General features: G+C 41.0%; 1 protein-coding gene across 1 annotated transcript in view; it reads left to right on the top strand.

Moving 5' to 3' along the window:
• Positions 1 to 20,472, top strand: part of LOC140230434 (3'-5' RNA helicase YTHDC2-like) — a 54,372-nt gene that overhangs the window by 11,833 nt on the left and 22,067 nt on the right. The window contains exons 6-19 of the mRNA XM_072310588.1: positions 8,633 to 8,799; positions 9,310 to 9,412; positions 10,371 to 10,527; positions 11,089 to 11,143; positions 11,697 to 11,749; positions 12,426 to 12,577; positions 13,936 to 14,071; positions 14,765 to 14,891; positions 15,404 to 15,469; positions 16,068 to 16,243; positions 16,906 to 17,084; positions 18,604 to 18,684; positions 19,157 to 19,239; positions 19,979 to 20,084. Coding sequence (XP_072166689.1) covers positions 8,633 to 8,799; positions 9,310 to 9,412; positions 10,371 to 10,527; positions 11,089 to 11,143; positions 11,697 to 11,749; positions 12,426 to 12,577; positions 13,936 to 14,071; positions 14,765 to 14,891; positions 15,404 to 15,469; positions 16,068 to 16,243; positions 16,906 to 17,084; positions 18,604 to 18,684; positions 19,157 to 19,239; positions 19,979 to 20,084 — 1,641 coding nt within the window. The remainder of the gene's footprint in view (positions 1 to 8,632; positions 8,800 to 9,309; positions 9,413 to 10,370; positions 10,528 to 11,088; positions 11,144 to 11,696; positions 11,750 to 12,425; positions 12,578 to 13,935; positions 14,072 to 14,764; positions 14,892 to 15,403; positions 15,470 to 16,067; positions 16,244 to 16,905; positions 17,085 to 18,603; positions 18,685 to 19,156; positions 19,240 to 19,978; positions 20,085 to 20,472) is intronic.

The following is a 20,472-nucleotide window of genomic DNA, read 5'->3' as shown; positions in this document are numbered from 1 at the left end:
TCAAAGGCGGCGTGGTGGTCAGCTTCCCAGCGAAACTCCCGTTTGCCGGTGAGGCCATACAGCGGCCCTACTACCTCGGCATAGTTTTTCAGGAAGACGCGGTGATAGTTGACCAAACCGAGGAACTGTTCCACCTCTTTACTGCATTTAGGTGTTGGCCAGTCCAAGACGGTCTTGATATGCTCGTCTTTTAGGTACAGGCCGTTAGCGTCCACCTCCCTGCCAAGAAACTCCACACGACGTTGGAAAAAGGAACACTTCTTGGGCTTTAGTTTGAGCTTAAAGTCCCTGAATCGTTCAAGGACCAATCGGAGATTGTTGACATGGTTCTCCAAAGAGTTACCGAGCACCACTACGTCGTCCAGAAATGCCAAAGCAATGTCCCAATTCAGCCCTCTGAGGACGAGGTTCATTGCCCTGGAGAAGGTCGCGGGAGCATTGCATAGGCCAAAGCCCATGCGCACAAACTCGTATAGCCCATGCTTTGTGAGAAAGGCTGTTTTCTCCTGGTCTTGTTTTCGGACATTTACCTGCCAATACGCAGAGTTGGCGTCGAGTTTGGAGAACCAAGAGTTTTCAGCCAGAGTGTCCAAACACTCATCAATGCAAGGAAGGGGGTATACGTCCTTTTTTGTGACTTTGTTTAGTCTACGGTAGTCGATACACCATCGGACGCCACCATCTCGCTTCCTTATCAGCACTGGGGGGGATGCCCATTCGGACACTGAGGGCTTGATCACTCCGGCCGACAACATCTTGTTTAGAAGTGCTCGTTCCTCTTGAATGAAATTCATGGGTGTGCGCCTCATCTTATGCTTGATGGGGGTTGCACTACCCGTATCAATGGAGTGGGTAACCTCAGTGAAGTTCCCTAGGTCAAATTCGTCTTTGGCGAAGACGCATTCAAATTCAATAAGTAAGTCCCTAAGTACCTTTTGTTCTTCAGGTTCAAGTTGTACCGAGGATCTTTCCCACAAACCTTGTAAATGAGGGGGGATTTTGTCCTCGGTAACGTTAACTTGATGGACCTGCATATTGTCTGACATATCACTATTGGGGGGCTGGATAACTAAGGCTTCCTGCGCTTGCCCAATTACCTGGTCCCTTCGCCAACGTATGTGACTGTCTGTTGGATTCAGAGAATAGATCTCTATATGATCTCTTTCCTCATGCAGCGTCCTAGGGATTAAACCGACTAAGCTCCGCTCCGGTTCCACCACAAACTGTTTCCAGGGTACGCAAGTTTTAATCTTGCATTTCACCCTTTTCACAGATCGAGGGGGGATTGTGACTGGGTCGGAAATGAACACTTGTGCTACTGCACCTCCTTCGCCAAAGGTCATAGGTAAAGCTTCTCCCTGAAAGCAAAGTATGGAACTTGGTATATCAATGCATGCATGATGTTTACGGAGCAGATCTGCTCCCAAAAGCATGTCATCTTCGATTGGAGCCACATATATATGCTCATTCAGAACATGTGTCCCCAATGTCATTTGCACCGGTCCCACTACCAGGCCTTTCATTTTCATGTCCCTCCCAGCTGCATTCAAAGTTACTTCTCTGATGAGGGGAGGGGTGGGTTGAAGCATCTGGTATGTCTTATCCGAAAGGATGGTCACTTCGGCTGCTGTATCTACCACCGCACGAACAGGCCTCTGTCCAACGGTGATATCAATTCTGAAAAGTGATGACGATTTGACTCGGCACACCACTATTTCATCCGTGTCTTTCAGGGTGTTCACAATACTATTACAAGGTGGGGGCCATGGGGGTGTTACCCAGGGACTCGGTGGAATAGGAGGATGCCCGGCACTAGTAGCGTAGGAAGTTTTCACTTCCTCTTGCTCCCTGGGGGCATCCTTTCTTGCTCCTCTTGATGAGGTGTCCCTGTCAGCGTTGCCCTGGCCGCCTCCCTTGGAGAGTTCCTTCCTCCCCGGAGAGGCTGATGTTTGAGGGCGCTGGTCTACTCGGATCGGGTTGGGCCCTCCTCCCTTCCCGATCCCCAGTCGTTTCCCTCTTCTTCACCCATGAAGGACACGGACTTGTCACTATTCACTTCGGGGCATTCCCTAGCAAAATGGCCAGGCTTCCCACACCGGTAACACAAATTGCTCCTACCGGGAGAGGGCCTTGGTCTTGCCGGAGAGCCCCTTGGTCTGGCTGGTGAGGCTCGAGTCTTTGCCATCATCTCACTCAGGCCCTGGATGGATCCTTTTAATCCCTGCATGTTGGTTTGTAGGGACTCCATCTTGGCGCAAGTTGCTGTCAGCCCTTGAACTGTGGCTCTTAGAGAGTCAAGTTGATCGAGGACTAGATTCATCTTGCCCTCGAGGGCTGACACCCTTTTTTCAAGTGGCCCTTGCTCCTTTCCCTGTTTGGGCAGGGGCGCACTTACCATCTGAACAGTGGGCTCTCGGGTGTCCTCCTCAGAGAAGGCGACCTGCCTCACCTCTTTCCGGAGCTTCCCAAAGATGGCCCGATGCGTGTGTTGATACCATTTGAGGACATCAACTGCTTCATCAAGATTTCGTGGGCGGGAGTTGAGGGCATGTTGCCCCGCCTCTTTGTCTGAAGAACCCTGACAGAAACGCATAACAATCTGCCTCTGCACGTAGCCCTCCGGCAATCCGGGGAAAGCCTGCGAGGCCAAGGTCAGGAGGCGATCCGCCCACTGCGTGGTAGTTTCCTCGGGGGCTTGCCGTGCATATGTGAAGTGCATTTGCGACACTTCTGGTAGCTCCCGCCGTGTGAAACGGTTCTCGAGCTTCTTGACCAGAACACGATAATATATGTCTGGTTCTCGCTCTAAGATTGTCGCAATGTAGTTGCTGGCCTCACCCTCCAACGTCCAGCATAACTGGTTCTTTCTCTGTGTTGAGTCCCACTGACTTTCATCAGCGAATAACTGGAATTTGGCAAAGAAGGCCTTCCAACTCCCAGTACCGTCGAATGTAATCGTCCTGGGAAGGGTGACTGGCCTGTAGTTTGACCCTCCACTCCGTGTTGATGAATAGGAGGGGGGTGCTGTTTGTGTAGGCCTGGCCCTATAGTCTACCGAGTACCGGGGGGCTTCCACCTCGGAGGCCGCGGCATGCCTTATTGGCGGCGAGGTTCTCCTTACTGGTGGGGGCGATGCAAACGCGACTGATCGTGAAAACTCACGGCCGTCTCGTGCATATGACGCACAGCCCCACCTGTAACCCCCGTGACGCCCCGGTGAAGGGGCTCTTGCCTCGCGCCTCTGATATCCATTGTCTAACCGCGGAGGTGGAGACCCGCGACGCTGGTATTCCACATTTTCGTGACGAGGGGGGGACTCGTAGTAGGGGTCTCTCGGTCGTGGGGGAGAGGACGGCTCCCATTCACTCTCGTGGTAGCGTCGAGGGGGAGTTTCATATCGTCTCTCTTGCCTCGACCGAGGCGGTGACTCGTAAAGTCTGTCCTCCCTCTGCCGTCTTACCTCGTATTGGGGTCCCCATGCCTCATAATCGTGGCTACGCGCGGTCCGAGATGAACTTCGTTCGCGCCGCCGCGACCCACGCGAGGGGGAGTCCGGATATCGTTCTCTCACCTGGCGCTGGTAATACCTATACCGCCCTCCCCCTTCCGTCCTGCGTGGTGAACCTGTGTTATAGCACTGGTCGTACCCAGCATGTCGGGAAGGGGGGCGGTCATTTACGGGGGGAGAGCTTAATTTCTTACCCTGTAAGGATCGCTGGGGAGACTGGTCCGGCCTTACCTGTGCATTGCTTCCGTTGCTAAGGTTATTTTGGCGTTTCCCTTCCGAGTTATCACCGGTGGGTTTGGTCTGAGTTTTTTCCCTCGCGCCCGTCTTGCTAGCCGGAGGGGGGTATTTTTCGTACGGATACGGCACGATCTTTTCCGAGCTAGAGCTTTCCTCGGATTTCATGCCACCGTTCGTTATACCCTCAGCCTCCTCGGCCGATGCGGACTTTGACTCATTCCCTGTGGCCCGAGGTGGGGTACCCTCCGACTTAGATCCTGCCGAGGCTTTCGCGTCAGAAAAAGTTACTTCAGACGTGAATGGGGTGAAGTCAAAGTACTTGACCAACTCCGGGACGTTTCTGATACCAGAAATGGTAGCCAGCCTCTCCGGAGTCAAGTCTTCCCCATCACGAATATAAACTATACGCTCAGCCAGGGTTGATCCAATGCCTGGTACCCGTCTAAGTTCCTCAATATCACAGAAGTTGATTGCCACTTTCTCCATTATAAATTAAGACAATCAGCCTATTAAATTCACAATTTGGATACTCGAATTTATTCCTAGGTATACCTATGTCCCTTGAAAAATCACGGAATATAGATGTTCTTAAATCACGTTAACCGAATAGAACAAAACTATCCAATAACTTCCATGGACTCTGGTAAATTGCCACTACGGCCACTCTACTAATCGCCTGATATGATATACCCAAAACCATATACAACACAAGTATAGTTTTAACTGTAAGCTAACTTAAGAGGGGTTGTTTGCACTCTCTGCTAGCTCATATACTAATACCCCGACGTCAATTCGCTGTCGTTGGTCCAGCGTAAATAGTCAAGTCCGACCGAGAAACGCCAAAAAACTCAACGACAACAACAACTACGCTGTCGGATGGGTCTGTATATATACGCGCATCGGTATCAATCACGAACTATATCTAATGTGATCAGCAATCATAAGGTAATACTTATTTCAATATACACATCTCAACTCATTCAAAATTAATCGAAACGCTCCAGATTCATAACAGGAAACAAGGGAACAGCAACAAGTAAGGGAATGACAAATAATCGAATATATTCAAACACTTCCCTTGTCACCGAAAAAACGAGAGATTAATATATACTCACTGTGAATTGCAAAGTGTGCAGTCCTATATGCACTGATGGCAATTCCTCGGCTGTCCTTGGAATACGAATATACGAACGTCACTCTCAATTTGCACTTCACGTAAGATGTCACATAAATATGCATATGTTTTCATCACAGTGAGTGTGCATATGTGGTATATTTATATGCGTATTCCGCGGTGATGACAAAGCACGATACAACACGAACCAAAATCGTAAAATGATATATTACTTACTGTGTTCTGCAGCTGTATCCAAAGTGCTTAACTTGAAACACGACAGTGCCCGTGCAGTTATATAAATAAGTATATCTATATCCTATATATACACTACAAATATGACTTACCTAAACACTCCCGTCACCACTAACTTTGATGTAGCGGCTTAGCGTGCGTAAAAATACTACAGATATAATTCCTATTGCAGCTGTGCACCACAATTTACAGTATACTTACCACGTATAAATCGCCAGTAATGCCGCAATAAATCACGGAAACCGCAAAATACGCACTGTATATAGCATACCCAATAAACTTTCATATGTTTGAAACAACCATATGAGTATGCCTATTGGTCTAGTGACCGAGTCGTATACTTACCCGCTTTGTAGCGAACGCGTGCGAACCGAACTAAGTCCGGTCAGCAGTGCTTATCTGCACGGCCTATATATATCTATACGGCAGCCTATTTAAAAACAGGTGCCGAACCGATCACGCGAGTATAATTCGTAATACGGAATTTTTATTTAACCCCGCAATAATTAATCGAAGAACAAAGTAAAATAAAACTCAATGTTTTTCGTTCACCACCAGGTGCGAAAACAGATGAGCTCATATGAAAAGGAACGATGCGAAAACTGCGCGATTTTCCCGACAAAGGGCTAACTTACGCAAAAGATGCGGAGAATAATTTCCCAGCGTAAGCCAGCATGTAATATAATAGGCCTACAATGGGAAAAGACCGCACATCGATGGAATTAAGGGCAAAAGCAAGAAGACAAAAAAGAGAAATACGAATATGATCTACTGAAATTGTCCTGTCTCCTCCAATATTCGGATCATTCCTTTCTGTGAAGTTTTCTTCACTTCAAGAACGTCCAAATTGTGGAGAGAACTGACTGATTTACGTGCGAACACACCCAATAAGAATTGCGCATTCAAAATACAAACATTAATAATCACAAGATAGCGTGAACAAAATAGCATAGCAATCAAAATAGAAATTGCGTTAACAAGAAACAAGCGTACACAATTATGAACATCAAAAGTAAAAACAGATGAATGGACCGTATCACCAGCACTAACATGCATCCAATCATCAATCATCAAACAAACTCATTGAATAGCAATGCAATATGCAACTGCAATTCTTATTATGACATACCCTAATGAAAAATAAATGCAATTATTTTCGGGGATGCTGCGATTATCTGTTCCGCAACGCGATCTGTTTCACGCGAAGTTATATGAAGACGCCGACCACCACGAAAATCCAAGTTGGGTATTCGTAAAGTCGTCGAAAATAAAGAGGCGAAGAAAAAAAAATACAAGTATCAACTTGAAAAAGAGGAAGAAAAGACAAGCATGTAAACAAGTGTGGGCAGCAATCCAATATATATGCTGCTAATTCTCAAGTGAAGCCGTATCGATCGTCTTCAAACCCGAGAGAAAAGAAAGAGCAAAGAAAAATATTACGTATCAATAGACTTATACTTCAAATAGACACAATATGATTCGAAATACTCTGCCAAACGCGTCAGAACTACAAGAATTGATACTAAAAATCGTCTCTAATATATACGAGTTGATACTAGGCCTAATTCCGCAAAGAGGGAATGGAAGAAGAAACCGAGAACAAAAACGCAAGGTATTCTACCTAAGGCATATACGGTACCAGATAATCTAGTCACGCCTGTTAGCCCTGATGAAACAGAAGCAACTACCCGAAAAAGAAAAAAAAATCTAAGTTTGTACATACACCCTTTCTCATATGCACGTGTACAGTGTAGCGAGGAAGAAAGAAAATAGTGCGAATCAACGAGAGAAGGGGCAAAAGAGTATAACCTTTTCAAATCTCACAAGTTGTTTCGTCACGTATAGAGCCACACACATCACTTTACAATCATGTATACAAGTACAAAATATATGCGGAACTTTTTAGAACGAACCAAGTGCGGAGAAAGTACAAGTAGCAAAAAGAAAGAAAGCCGTGACAAAATACCAAAAAGGAATTCTACTTACGTGCATGCGGTATCCACCACCCTGGTGCGACGGGAGATGGGGTTTTGTTCTATCCCCAAGGAAACAGGTGGATGCTCACAAGTCGCGAAAAATAATGAAGCTTAAGGAAAACGCGCGAATCGGTGATCACGAGATGCAACAGGCGCGCTTCCCGACAATGGCAGCATCCGCACGTGTAACCGATTTAATGTATAGTTTAGACAAAATTCCAAAAATGCGAATTTTAGACTTATTGTTCGCCTGATCTAGCCCTTCTCTATCTCTGACAGGGGGCAATGATAACAGAAAAATCACAAGAATGTCGCTCAAAATAAAATATTCGAAAGAGACTATGAACCAGCACACCCAAACAACACACAAATCGATTGAAAACGTGCACTTACCGAGCTCCCGTTCCTCTCGAATCCGGTTAAGGTTCTCGGCGGAAAGGTTCACAGAATCCTCCTCGGAAAATGCCGTTGTTATATAAGGTTCCCAAAATTCGGGACACTTAAATAACTTACAAAATAAGGAAAACGAGCTAATCCTAACCTAATGCTCTAACGGAACAATATTAAACTAATTCCCGTATCCACGTAATATCTTCAAAAAAAAAAAATCCGGTTATATACCACATTTATACGCAGAAAAGAAGAAAAAATCTATATATAAATATCTACTAAATAGCTATTAAATCCAAATCTATTGTCACAGTAATCGAAAATCGACTCGGAAACTCCGTACTAGAAAAGGGTAGGTGGCAGGAGTCCTAAACTCCCGCCAAAACGCAACCCTGGAATTCTCGGCACGCCGTGAGACAATGAAATGGTAAACGGACGAAAACTCCTACTTTGCTTATAAATAGCCTGCGCGGGAACCGATTCTATGCCTTAGTGTCCCACTCAAATACCCAGATATCCCCTTAATTGTTTAAATCTGCTATATTTCTACGGAAAAATCTTCCCCAAGAATGATATCAAGTGCCCGGGGACCTAAGAAATCCTAAAATATTCACACTAGTCGTAAGCGGTACTTACAAAAAACGCGTAAACTTTATAAAACGAATATATAGAGAGAGAGACCGAAAAGAAACTCTTGCCGGTATCTTTTACCGAAAAGACACACAAAAACGCAGTTTCTTTTTGCTCGCAGCGCCACTGTTGTAAAATGGCCGATATTGCCTACTCACCTATGGTATGGGCCGGTCTGGTGTCAGCCTGGAGGTGAGTTGGCGGTCAGTAGTTAGCTGGGGGTTGTCTCTCTATCTTGCGGTTGTCCGTCGGTCTGCTCGGGAATACCGTCCGGGCGTCCCTTGACACCTCGGCGGGGTCATTCATCCGTGGCCAATGGTCTGCTAATACTCAGTATACGGGCACGTACGCGCGCCCGCGCGTGGGGGTACATTAACTTGTATATCTCCCTACTACATTATTATATCTCACTTCAACAGCATTTGTACTCTGATTTTAGAGTGCAGCATCAGGGATCATTGTCAAGTGCCTCTTTCAGTTCACTACCATTGCATATTGCATGTCTTTATTCGACCAATCTAGATCCCGCAGTTCATTTTGGATCATTGCTGTGAGTCCAGACAGCCTTGCCGCATCATCTGCACCCAGCCGCGGCGGATCTCAGCCCTGTCCGTGTCGGAGAGGGTGGCGGCAGAGAGAGGGGAGGCCATAGGGCAGACAGTGGGCTATCAGATCAGGCTGGAAAGCAGGTATACTCTCTAAGACAGATTTGTTTTCTGATGGAAAATGTCATCCTGATTTTGTGTTGCTTTGTATGAGTGAACAGAAAAATCAGAGAAGTAATTTAGTGATTTTTTTTTTTTTTGGGGGGGGGGATTGGACACATAAAAAGTTGTAACAGTATAGAGTAAGACAAATTGCCAACTCTGTGTAATCTAGGTTTTCTGCAACTCAGTATAAGTTTCATACATAAATTTCACCAATTTTGATTTTGAACAAATATTTGGGCACTGACAAAACTTACCTGCTGCGGAGAACATGCAAAAACATATTTCTCTTAGTACATACCAAAAATCATTTACAAATATGACATGTTCATTTTAGCAGCAGATAGAATATTACATTTCAGTAGAATTTTAGTATTCTACTATATGGTAAAATGCTTTCTGCTTATATATTTCTTCCAACAAATGACTTGCAACCTATACATTTGTAAACACATTGTAAGTTTTGTTTCTTCCATTCAATTCATGTATCAGGGTATCTCCCAAGACCCTTCTCACATTCTGCACAAATGGTGTCTTGCTGCGGACACTGATGACGGGCGACACTGCTCTGGACGTTATCACACATGTCATTGTGGTAAGTCACATACGCAAATGTTTAAGAGCGGTAATTGACTTGATCAATGTACAGTTTCACAAAAATTTATATTCCATTGATATTGAGGTTTGGAAAAATTTTCCAGTGAATGGGTTCACAAAAGAGGGGTCTAGGGCAATTACTCCCTGGGCAATTACCCCGGTCTCTTCCCCTGGCCCTAATCCTAATCCTAATCTTGAAGCTAATCCTAACCCTTACCCAAGCTCTAAACCCTAAACCTAACCCTAATCTTTACTCTACTTTACTCTTATTGCAAAAATTTTAGATGATAAAGGATGTTTTGTGGTACAACAGACCTACACATATGCATTAGATGTCATATCTTGACAATCCTTAAATTCACTGTTCCCAAAAGTAAACAGGACCTTTAATGTAGTATAAAAATGAAAAGAAGCAGTATTGTGATGCTATCTAGTGCTGTATGCTTTTCATTGACCATATCATTTATGCCATGTGTACTGGTACTCTGTAGTTGTGTTTGTGTATGTGTGTATGTGTCTTTTCCATTGCCCATTTCTGAACACATGGACATGAAAACTATGTTTTTCAGCAAAATAGGGACACAGCACAAATTGTATTCAATTCCCTGTCTTTGTTCTTGGTCTTTGTTTGTCAGATTGTGTCCCGAGTCCCGAGTATACTCGGGCAGGTGATTATACGATATGCATGTTACAGCAAAATCAGCCCCTCTAACCATAAATTTGACTTGAATCCAAATCTTTGAATGTCCCAATGCCCTTTTCCCAGTTTCTATATAGTTCTGAAAAGAAATAGAAGTAGACAACCCGTTTTGTTTGTTATTTTTGCTCATTCTTCATTCAGGTATGAAGGCTTTTGTTTCAATAAGCCACCCACATTCTTTTTGTACTTAAGAAATTACCAAATGGATACTGGCCAGAGGAAATCCCATCCACTTTGCTTCTCTTTGTCCCTGCAGGATGAGATCCATGAAAGAGATAGGTTTAGTGACTTCCTTCTCACACAGCTGAGGGACTTGATGTCAAAGAAGAGGCACATTAAGCTGGTCCTCATGAGCGCTGCCCTCGATGTTCAGCTCTTTGTGCGCTATTTTGGCAATTGTCCGCTTGTGTCAGGTAGGTAGTCATTGCTTTTAGTCCAGAGATTTTATAGGTTTTAATAGGGAATACTAATTTTCTATGCAAAGTAGTTACATACATGTGCCAGCCATACCATGCCCTGAGAATGCATCTATTTACCAAAGGACATCAAATGAAAATTGATGTTCAGATTAAATTGATGGAACATTATGTTTACAGTTGCTATATCACACCAGTTTGAAGCACTGTTCAAAAGATAGTATTATAGTCTTTGTTAATGAATAAAAGCAAATAAAGAATAATTATATACAAGATCAACGAGGAAGCAAACTTATCATGAAGAGAATGCATATGGGTAATATTCATTCAGTTTGTGAATTCTATTAAACTTCAAGATAATACTTGACAGCTTCTTTGAAATGAGGTATAAATTAATGAACACCACTTTAATTGATGTCAAATCAGTTGGATTGTTCATTTTATAACAGTAGTTAAAATTCTACTGTTTTACATTGATCATGCATTTTAAATAGTTGGTTTAAACGACACACTCATCCAAAAACTTTGATCGTGCATTGTTTATCCATACTTTTGCAGTTCCTGGTAACATGTATGATGTTGATGAGTTGTTCCTGGAGGATGCATTAAAGTGGTAAGCTTTTTGTTTTGAGATGCTAATACATTCTTCTAATGGGATGCTGATGTATTCTTCTATCTAAAGAGCAAAAGGTGTTTATCTTGGTACAGTTGCGAGAAATGTGTTTACTGTTGCAAAACCAGTGATAAGTGATGTCCTGTGGTGACCATACCTTCCAATGTGTGACTGAAGTTAGTGAAGCACTTGATACAATCTCTGTAGTCATGGCATTGAAACATGTTGAACTTATGCCTCTAGAGCTTTGATGTTACAATTCATTTTCTGAACAAATTATATAATTTGCAGAAAATAGATCTGTGTATTTGTACTTTTGTAGTATTCTGTATTGTGTCCAATGAATAGACCATGTCAGCAGCAACGTGAGAGGCTCAAATGCTCTGTTTTCTTGTCATTTACAATGAACAGACATGGTTAAACTTGTATTGTTTACTTTGAGCAGATAGAGTGACAAAATATCTGTAACTACAATTTGCAACATGGCAGCAATAGATGTAAGTGTATCAAGTTCTCAAGCTCATTCCCCTTTTTATCTCCAATTTGTGCACAGTACTGGCTACACAAATGCAAAGATGCTGGAATATCAGAAAGAGAAATCAAAGGGTATGTATGCAAAAACTTGTAGTCAGTGTAAAGATACAAGCCCATGGATTGCTTGTTCAATTTTCCCAATTTCAGCTGAAACAAGTAACTGGTTACCTGTGCAAAATAAATTTGCCATAGGTTTTCTTGTATGCTCTTCAAATTCTTCCGGCATCCTCCTGCCACTGAATTTGCAAGAAACCATCTAACCTTTATGATTAATTGCAACAATCTAACCTTTAGTATAATGTTGTAAGGTGTCAATTATGCAAGTCTTTTTTTTTTTTAAGTTCAAGATCCTTCAGAATGCCTAGTCCTTTAAGACTTCACCTCAAACAGAATGAAAATAAGTTTCTTAGCTGATATATGTTCTTTTGTTTTTGGTCAGAATTGAGTATTGTTATACACCCTTTATTTATCATTATCAGTTTCATTTTTGTCAAGCCTCAATTACTCTGCTTTTCAAACTGTCATAGTGGTGATCCACTACACACCAAGGAGTGACATGTTAAAGTCAAGAACAGGCTTGATCTTAAGAGCTCTGAAAATTGGTAGATGATATAAAGTACGGCTTCTAACAAAATTTGTAGATGATATAAAGAATGGCTTCTATTAAATCTTGAAGAGAATATTTCCATTGTGATATTCCTTTTAAAAAGATATTCTTTGATTTCTCACACATCACTGGATGATTCAGTTGCTAAGCAACAAGTACAACTCAACAAGTGGTATAAGGACGAAGCTGCAGCCTCTGGAGGAGCTGCTACAAACCAACCTGTACCAGTCAATCCTGCCACTGCCACACTCACACAGAATTTCCAGGCAGTCACCTTGGGACCATCTGCTGATGTAAGCAAAAAGCTGAACAGAAGTTGCTTCAGAGATAAAACATTTATTTACTGTATTGCACTGAAATCTGTATTGAACATTAAACAAAGTTTTCAAATGTTTCTAGATTGGTTACCCATGAAGATGGGTATTGTAATCTTGTTTTTCTTTCTTTTTTTCATCTTCTCTTTCTTCTTCATCCTCCTCTCTTAAAGGAAACCAAAACCCAAAGAGAAATGTGGATTGAGTAAAATCAGCAACATTAGTAGAACACATCAGTGAAAGTTTGAGGAAAATCAGATAGTCAATGCAAAAGTTATGAGTTCTTATTAAAGTATTGGTGTTGGAACTGCTGGATGAGGCGACTACTAGAGGTTATGATGTCATGTGTGGACAACAATATAAAGAAAATGTAAAGGGAATTCCACAAAAATTCATTTTTCATGAAAATTACACATTCCATCAATTTGATACTGACATATGTTAAGGGTAGCAATTATTACCCCTACTTTCTGAAAGCGGTTAATCAAGTGCTCTATCATTATGCTAGAAAAGTGAATTTTTGTGGAATTCCCTTTATATTTTCTTTATATTGTTGTCCACACAGACGTCATAACCTCCAGTAGTCTCCTCACCCAGCGGTTCCAATACCAAAATCTTAAAAATTCATAACTTTTTGCATCGATTGTCCAATTTTCCTCAAACTTTCACTGATGTGTTCTACTAATGTTGCTGCTTTCACGCAATCCACATTTCTCTTGGGGTTTTGGTTTCCTTTAACCTTCCTTTGTCTTTCTCAATTCTTGCTTTCTTTCTCTGTGTTTAGTCCTGTATTCATCTAACAGTCTAGCTTTCTGTCTATGTATCCAACTATCCATCTATATATCTAAATATATATATATATATACCTAACTATATATTCATCTGCATTATCTATCTATAGACTTTTATAAGTATCCATTAAATCTGTTCGTCTATTTATCTATATATCTACCTATCTATGTCTACATGTGTATATCAATCTTCATATCTATATAGATTTGTGTATCCTTCTATCCATATATATTTTTTCACATATCTATCTTTACGTTTAGTAATCTATCTACATTATGTCTGTAAATTTTGTTAAGGTGTGTGCTCTCTCATATTACATTCTGTCACCTGGAGGGGATTTCTGTCACATGTGTCTTTTATATCTCACAAATCTCAATTCACCCCCTTAGAACTGAACCCAAGCCTTTTGATTGCACGGCAAATGCATTACTGACTTAGCCACATCACTGTCCTTGTAAAGTTAGTCAAGATTTAAATATGGGGGGAAAAACCTCTGGGTGCTGATCAAAAGGTTAATACGTCTCCCTGATCTCCCATTAATCTAGACCTCCATTGATGCTGATGACATGCCAGAGTGGTTGGTCCATGACATGGACAATGCCCTCGCCGACTGCTGGAAGACGGGCAGTGAAAATGCCTTTGCGCAACTCATGTACATCATTCTCAATGAGAATGTCAGTGGTAAGTGGCAATCTGGTCTGTATCTATCAGCTTTCAAGTTATGTCATTTATCATAGAGAGAAAATGGTAGATACTGTGTATGCCATATATTCAGCAAGTCTAATTTTTTGCGAATTGAGACTTCACAACAATTTTGCAAGTAGTTAAATGCAAGTGGTTAAATTCACAATTCTGGAGAACAGTAGTGAATGGAGAAACATACATGTACACGTTGAATTCGTGTCAGGATCAGAGTTGATATTTTGCCTGTTGTTCAGTTTGTGCAAAGCACCTGATTCACAAAATGTTTTAGTATACCATCCCCGCAAAATGAATGGGGTCTGCAGTAATATTGTCGGTGTAAGGTAGCAGTATTTGCATGCATATCAATGTACCTTTCAAATACTCGTGCCTAATCTGATTATGAAAGTAGTATTTTTTTTAAATTAATTGAACTTAAATATTAGACAAGACTTCAGTTGCATGTCTTCAGGTGCATAATTTTCTTAGCTGATTAATTGGTAATGTTAGCCTACACGCTATCAGCATTACCTTTGAAAAAAGACTTAATAGATAAGTTCTTACAGATTTAATGTGTTGTTTGCTAGATTAGAATTACTTTTCATTTCTGCAACCCAAATACAACAGTAATTTATCCTGGCTCTTATTTGGTGAATGATCTTTACTTTCTTTCATGCATGATCCTTTACATAGTTGACTATGCCAACTCTGAGTCCAGTGTGACAGCGCTGATGGTTGCAGCTGGCAGGGGAAATGGAGAGATGGTGGAACAGCTGTTGAGCCTCGGAGCAAATCCCTCTCTGAAAGCCTCAGATGGAAAGTGAGTCAGTGGTTTCTTTTGCTAATTTTATTTGTGTTATTGTTTGTTTTGCTAATGGAATTGCTTTTCTTTCTCCATTGATCTCAAAATATGCAGTGAGATGCTCTTAGTAAATCTTGCAGTGTTAAAGATTCATTTTATGCTGGCTTGTATTTAGAAGAAATATTTCCTTCCGCAGTAGGAGTCCAGGGCCCCTTCTCATAAAAAACTGGTATGATAGCAACTCTTGCTGGAATGACAATTGTCATGGTAATGACAAGAATCCGGCTTCCGGATTGGCTGTTGCTATGGGAAGTTGCCATTCCAGCAAGAGTTGCTATCCTAACATCTTTTATGAAATGTGGCCCAGAAGTAACCTATGCTTTTGCATGTACTTCTTTTCTGTATGCATAACTGTACTGGAGCATTTTAACATACCAATCACTTTTGCTTACGTTGTCATACACTTGCCAGAGAGATTTGTACAAGGAGCTATTATTTGCCTTTTCTTTCTTTCTCTCTCATCCTCCCAGGACAGCATCAGACTTCGCACAGATGTTCAACCAGACTCAGATCATGGAATTACTCGCAGCATTTGTGTGAGTTGGGATAACTGTAGCAAAAATATCATATTGATATGCATTTATGCAGTGGCAGAGTACCTTTTTTTTTTTGCAATAATTTGTGCTGTTTTGGATTTTTGGATTTTTTTTTTTTTTTTTTTTGGGGGGGGGGGGAAACAAATATAGAGCAGGTTTCATGAAAATTTGTTTTGTGGTTCTGTGACACTTTTGTCATGACATGTTGGCACTCTAACATCAAGACGGACTTGCTTCACCAATCTAGCTTTTTTACGAATCATATCAAATCATGGCTAAATATGGTGAGTTGTTTGTATAATGTAAATTGGACTTTTTATTCACCCTTCATGCAACTATAAAGAGATAATGTGCCTCTCATGTTTTTCTGTGACAAATGTCTTTCATAAACCTCATCAAAAGTTTGCTGAAAACAATCAGTGGATAGCTTTCCTGTAACTCGTCATGCAGTATTTGCAATATTTCGACACTGAACCATTTCAGTGTTTCCAGAATGGGGAAAAAAAAAACTAATCATACAAAAGGCAGCAAGTATCCATTATTTGTTTTATGAAAATTACTTTGTTGTTTAACTTGTTAATGTGTGCCTATGTTGTAGTGAGACTGCACAGACAGGGATTAAAGATGAGGAAGAGCTACTCAAGAGCCACAGTGAGATCAGTGCAGAGGACCGGGAACTCCTCCAGGCCTACCACCACAGCTTTGATGATGAGAAGGTAGACCTGAACCTGATTCTAGCTCTGCTCAACTACATCTGTAGCCATTCTCAGGAAGGTGAGCTCACTATCCCACAAACACACACACATTGACATGAAACAGAACTTACTGAAGTACTCCTTGATACATAAAGATAGTAGTAAAGATATATTAACCAGTTGAGGATGGGCTAATGTTGCTACAACATGCATTTCCCATTGACCCTTTCCCGAGTATACTCGGGACTCATCCTCAACGGGTTAAGTATGGTCTAGGGAATGTCATTATCTTTGTACTCGTACTTGTATGTGTTGTGTGCTTTTGTGGTCAATTAAAGATCAGATGCTGATTTTCTTGTGTGGATCAACCCATCACTGCGCTGTATGATTACACATAGCTTGAAGGGGGCATTTATCATTCCCAGTGAAAAGGAAAATTTCTATTTATGCATTACTGTAAAAGTGGAAATTTTGTGCAGTGTGCACAACCAGAAAGTAGCACAAAAATAAAAGCACACAAATATTTTTGCTTGCCATATGTTCCAGTAGTTGATGTCTTGATTCCACGGAATCAAAAACGTGCAAAACTCTTTGTACCCTGTCAACCACAAAAAATTAGTTGCGCAAAAATATCCACTTTTACAGTAAGTAATCCTTGAGTACACATGAAAAAGGGCACCATCATTTCAACTTGAATAATCTTGCGGATAGCTCACTTTCCATACCACTTCATCCCATCAGGTGCTATTCTTGTGTTCCTGCCTGGTTACGATGACATTGTCACCCTGCGTGACATGCTCCTCAGTGACGAAGCGTTCAATGACTGCAATTCCTTCCAGGTCTACATGCTTCACTCCAACCTGCAGAGCCATGATCAGAAGAAAGTCTTCCGCACCACGGGGCCAGGAATAAGGAAGATAGTCAGTATTTTGATACCTCATATCTCAAATCTCCTATGCCTCAGCTGGCTAAGCTCTGACTATTGCCTCATGATGCCACAGATGTTTAACTGTTTCATAAGCTTAATCTGCAGAGCTAAAGATGATTCAAATAATTTGATATGCATATTAAATGTAAGCATTATTTATGTTTGTATGGTGAGAAGAAATGTTTTGGCTATCTATAAACAATAAGCACATCACTCATTAGTCCTTGAGATGATGCTTAAAATGGAATAATGGAAGATTGTACGAGATTCAATATCACAAAGCCATGGAAGTTGGTCAGGACCATATATAAGTCATAATGACATGGCTATTGCATAAGGTACACATGTAGAGGAAGCTTTTAAAGTGTATTCCAGCTGTCAACTCCAGTTTGCCTGTCACTGATAAGCTTGTCATTACAGTAAAATCATGCCAGGAAACATTTAAGCACAAGATACTTTTTGTCCCCGCCGAACAAGTTCAAGCAGGGGACTATGAAATGGGTTCCGTACGTGTGTGTGTCCGTGTGTGTGTCCGTCCGTGTGTGCGTCCGTGTGTGATCAAAATGTTCAATTTGCTACTTCTCTGTCATTTATGAGCCAATTTTGATTCTGTTTGCTTTATATGATAGCACTACATGGGAGCTTTGAAACTTCTACACAGAATTTCAGTTGTGACCTTTGACCTTGACCTTTGACCTATTTTGTACATTTTGCTACAAAATGCTACTCCTTCGCCATTTCTAACCCGATTTCGATTCCGTTTGCTTTATGTGATGGCACTAGGTGAGGGCTTCAAAACTTCTACACAGAATTTTGACCTTTGACTTCTTTGACCTTTGACCTTGATTTTTGACCTGTATTGTACATTTTGCTGCAAAATGCTACTCCTTCGCCATTTCTAACCCGATTTCGATTCCGTTTGCTTTATGTGATGGCACTAGGTGAGGGCTTCAAAACTAGTACACAGAATTTTGACCTTTGACTTCTTTGACCTTTGACCTATATTGTGCATTGGCTACAAAATGCTACTCCTTCCCCATTTCTAACCCGATTTCAATTTCGTTTGCTTTATGTGATGGCACTAGGTGAGGGCTTCAAAACTTCTACACAGAATGTTGACCTTTGACCTTGATTTTTTACCTGTATTGTACATTTTGCTACAAAATGCTACTCCGCCATTTCTAACCCGATTTCGATTCCGTTTGCTTTATGTGATGGCACTAGGTGAGGGCTTCAAAACTAGTACACAGAATTTTGACCTTTGACCTTGATTTTTGACCTATATTGTACATTTTGCTACAAAATGCTACTTCCGGTGGAGACATATATTACGCACCGCGTAATTTCTACTTTTCCTTGTTCTGAGAATTCATCTGTTCTAAAATAGACTGGTTTAGATTCTCTGTGACTGTGAAGAAAAAGAGAAGACATAGCAAATCTCATTTTTATTTGGTTTTTGAAGGCAAAAGATATTTTCAGTAATTAAGACTGTAATTTCATCCTCTCCACAGGTTTTGTCCACAAATATTGCTGAAACAAGTGTCACCATCAATGATGTTGTGTTTGTTGTGGATTCAGGCAAAGTAAAGGAGGTGAGTTGGTTTTGTTTTGCTTTCTTTATTTCTGTAAAAACTAGTGATGTATTCATATCTCATGAAGAGATAGAGCTGAATGTGTCTTATACTACAAACATCCTTGCAAACTATGAAGATATGCATATTTGCATTCATGTGCATGGTTATGACTAATTTCATTTACAAGTTCGCCATCTGTTATTGGTTGGCTGTGCGGTATTGAAAAATGTACTCAGTCAGGATGAGTTTAATGTCTTGTATCTTTGAGAGAAATCATAAACAATATCTCCATATTAGCCACTTTCATTAGATACTCAGAGTTCCATGTGGAAAAAAAAGAATTAGCCTGATAATTTCAAAAATTTTTGTTTGATTTATCAAGGTTATATTTTCATTAATTGCTCTGGGATTGTGGATGTTGAGAAGAGCTGTAGGAAACAAATATTAAACTCATCTGATGTATTTATTCAATATATTCTCTTTCTATCAGAAATCTTTTGATGCAATAGCCAACGTTTCCTCACTGAAGTCCAACTGGATCTCAAAGGCTAGTGCCAAACAGAGGAGAGGAAGGTCAGTATAAGTGCAGTTTTCTTTTCCACACACGTGTACTTTGCTTACCTCAGAGCGTACATATTCATTTATGTATGTAAGTATGTGAGTACATACATCTTTTCAAATTTCTTGTTCTGTCTTTCCCATATGAGATCTTCATGCCTATATTGTCTTTCTTCTCATCCACCAAGTTTTCTGATTGTTCTTGAGCATATTGCTGTCCATCAAGGGATAGGAGCAGGTAGATGGTGGGACAGAATGCACATGCCATGACAATCCTTGCAAGCACAAAATAGGTCAACATATTTGAAATATTTTGATTTTTCTAACATAATGAAAGAGCACCTGACTATTGCCTGTTTCAGAAAACAGGGGGAATAATATTACCCTGTACTTATGTCAGTAACATGTTTAGAGAATGTGCACTATTCATAAACATTAAATTTTGTGGAATTCTCTTTGTATTTTCCTAGTGTATAGTTGTACTGCAGTGACATCATGTAGTCTTCTCATCCAGCAGTGGCAGCACAGAAATTGTAAAAATTCATAACTTTTGAACTGATTGTCTGATTTTCCTCAAACTCCACTAATGTGTTCAACTAATATTGCTGCTTTCACTCAGTCCACATTATGTATTTGAGTGTCATTACCCTTTAAGTTTTCTTTATTGTATTTTTCCCCCTGTTCCTACATCATGAATCACCATGATTACTTATCCTCACTCTTAAGGATGTTTGTTCTCCCCTGCCTGCTGCAGAGCCGGTAGATGTCGCCCTGGAATGTGCTTCCATCTCATCAGCAGAGTACGGTTCCAGGCCCTGCCAGAGTTCCAGACCCCAGAGATCCTCAGGACTCAGCTTCATGTGAGTAGACCCAGTCTTTCAAGGGGCTTTCATGAGAAAGTGTTCCACCAGTAATATCCACCTTATGTTGGGCCATGCAGTGCTGTATACACCATATATTTTGTGAGTCTAATTTCCGCAAATTGGGACTTCCAAATGATTTCACGAGTGGTTAAATTTGCAATCGTGGAGTACAGTGCTGAGTGGAGGAATGTATGCATGCACGTCACATTCATGTCAGGATGAGAGTCAATATTTTTTTATTGTTGTTAAATTTGAGAATAGCATGTAACTTGCAGTATTATAAAAACCTCACAAAATATTTGGCATAAACAATATTTATCATCAGGTGGAAATGAATGTAATATAATTTAACTGTTACATAATTTTAACAAGTGTGTCACCCCAT

Source organism: Diadema setosum, chromosome 7 (genome assembly GCF_964275005.1).
Source record: "Diadema setosum chromosome 7, eeDiaSeto1, whole genome shotgun sequence".
NCBI lineage: Eukaryota > Metazoa > Echinodermata > Echinoidea > Diadematoida > Diadematidae > Diadema > Diadema setosum.
Note: the sequence above shows the minus strand (reverse complement) of the source record. Positions and strands in the feature narration are given on the sequence as shown.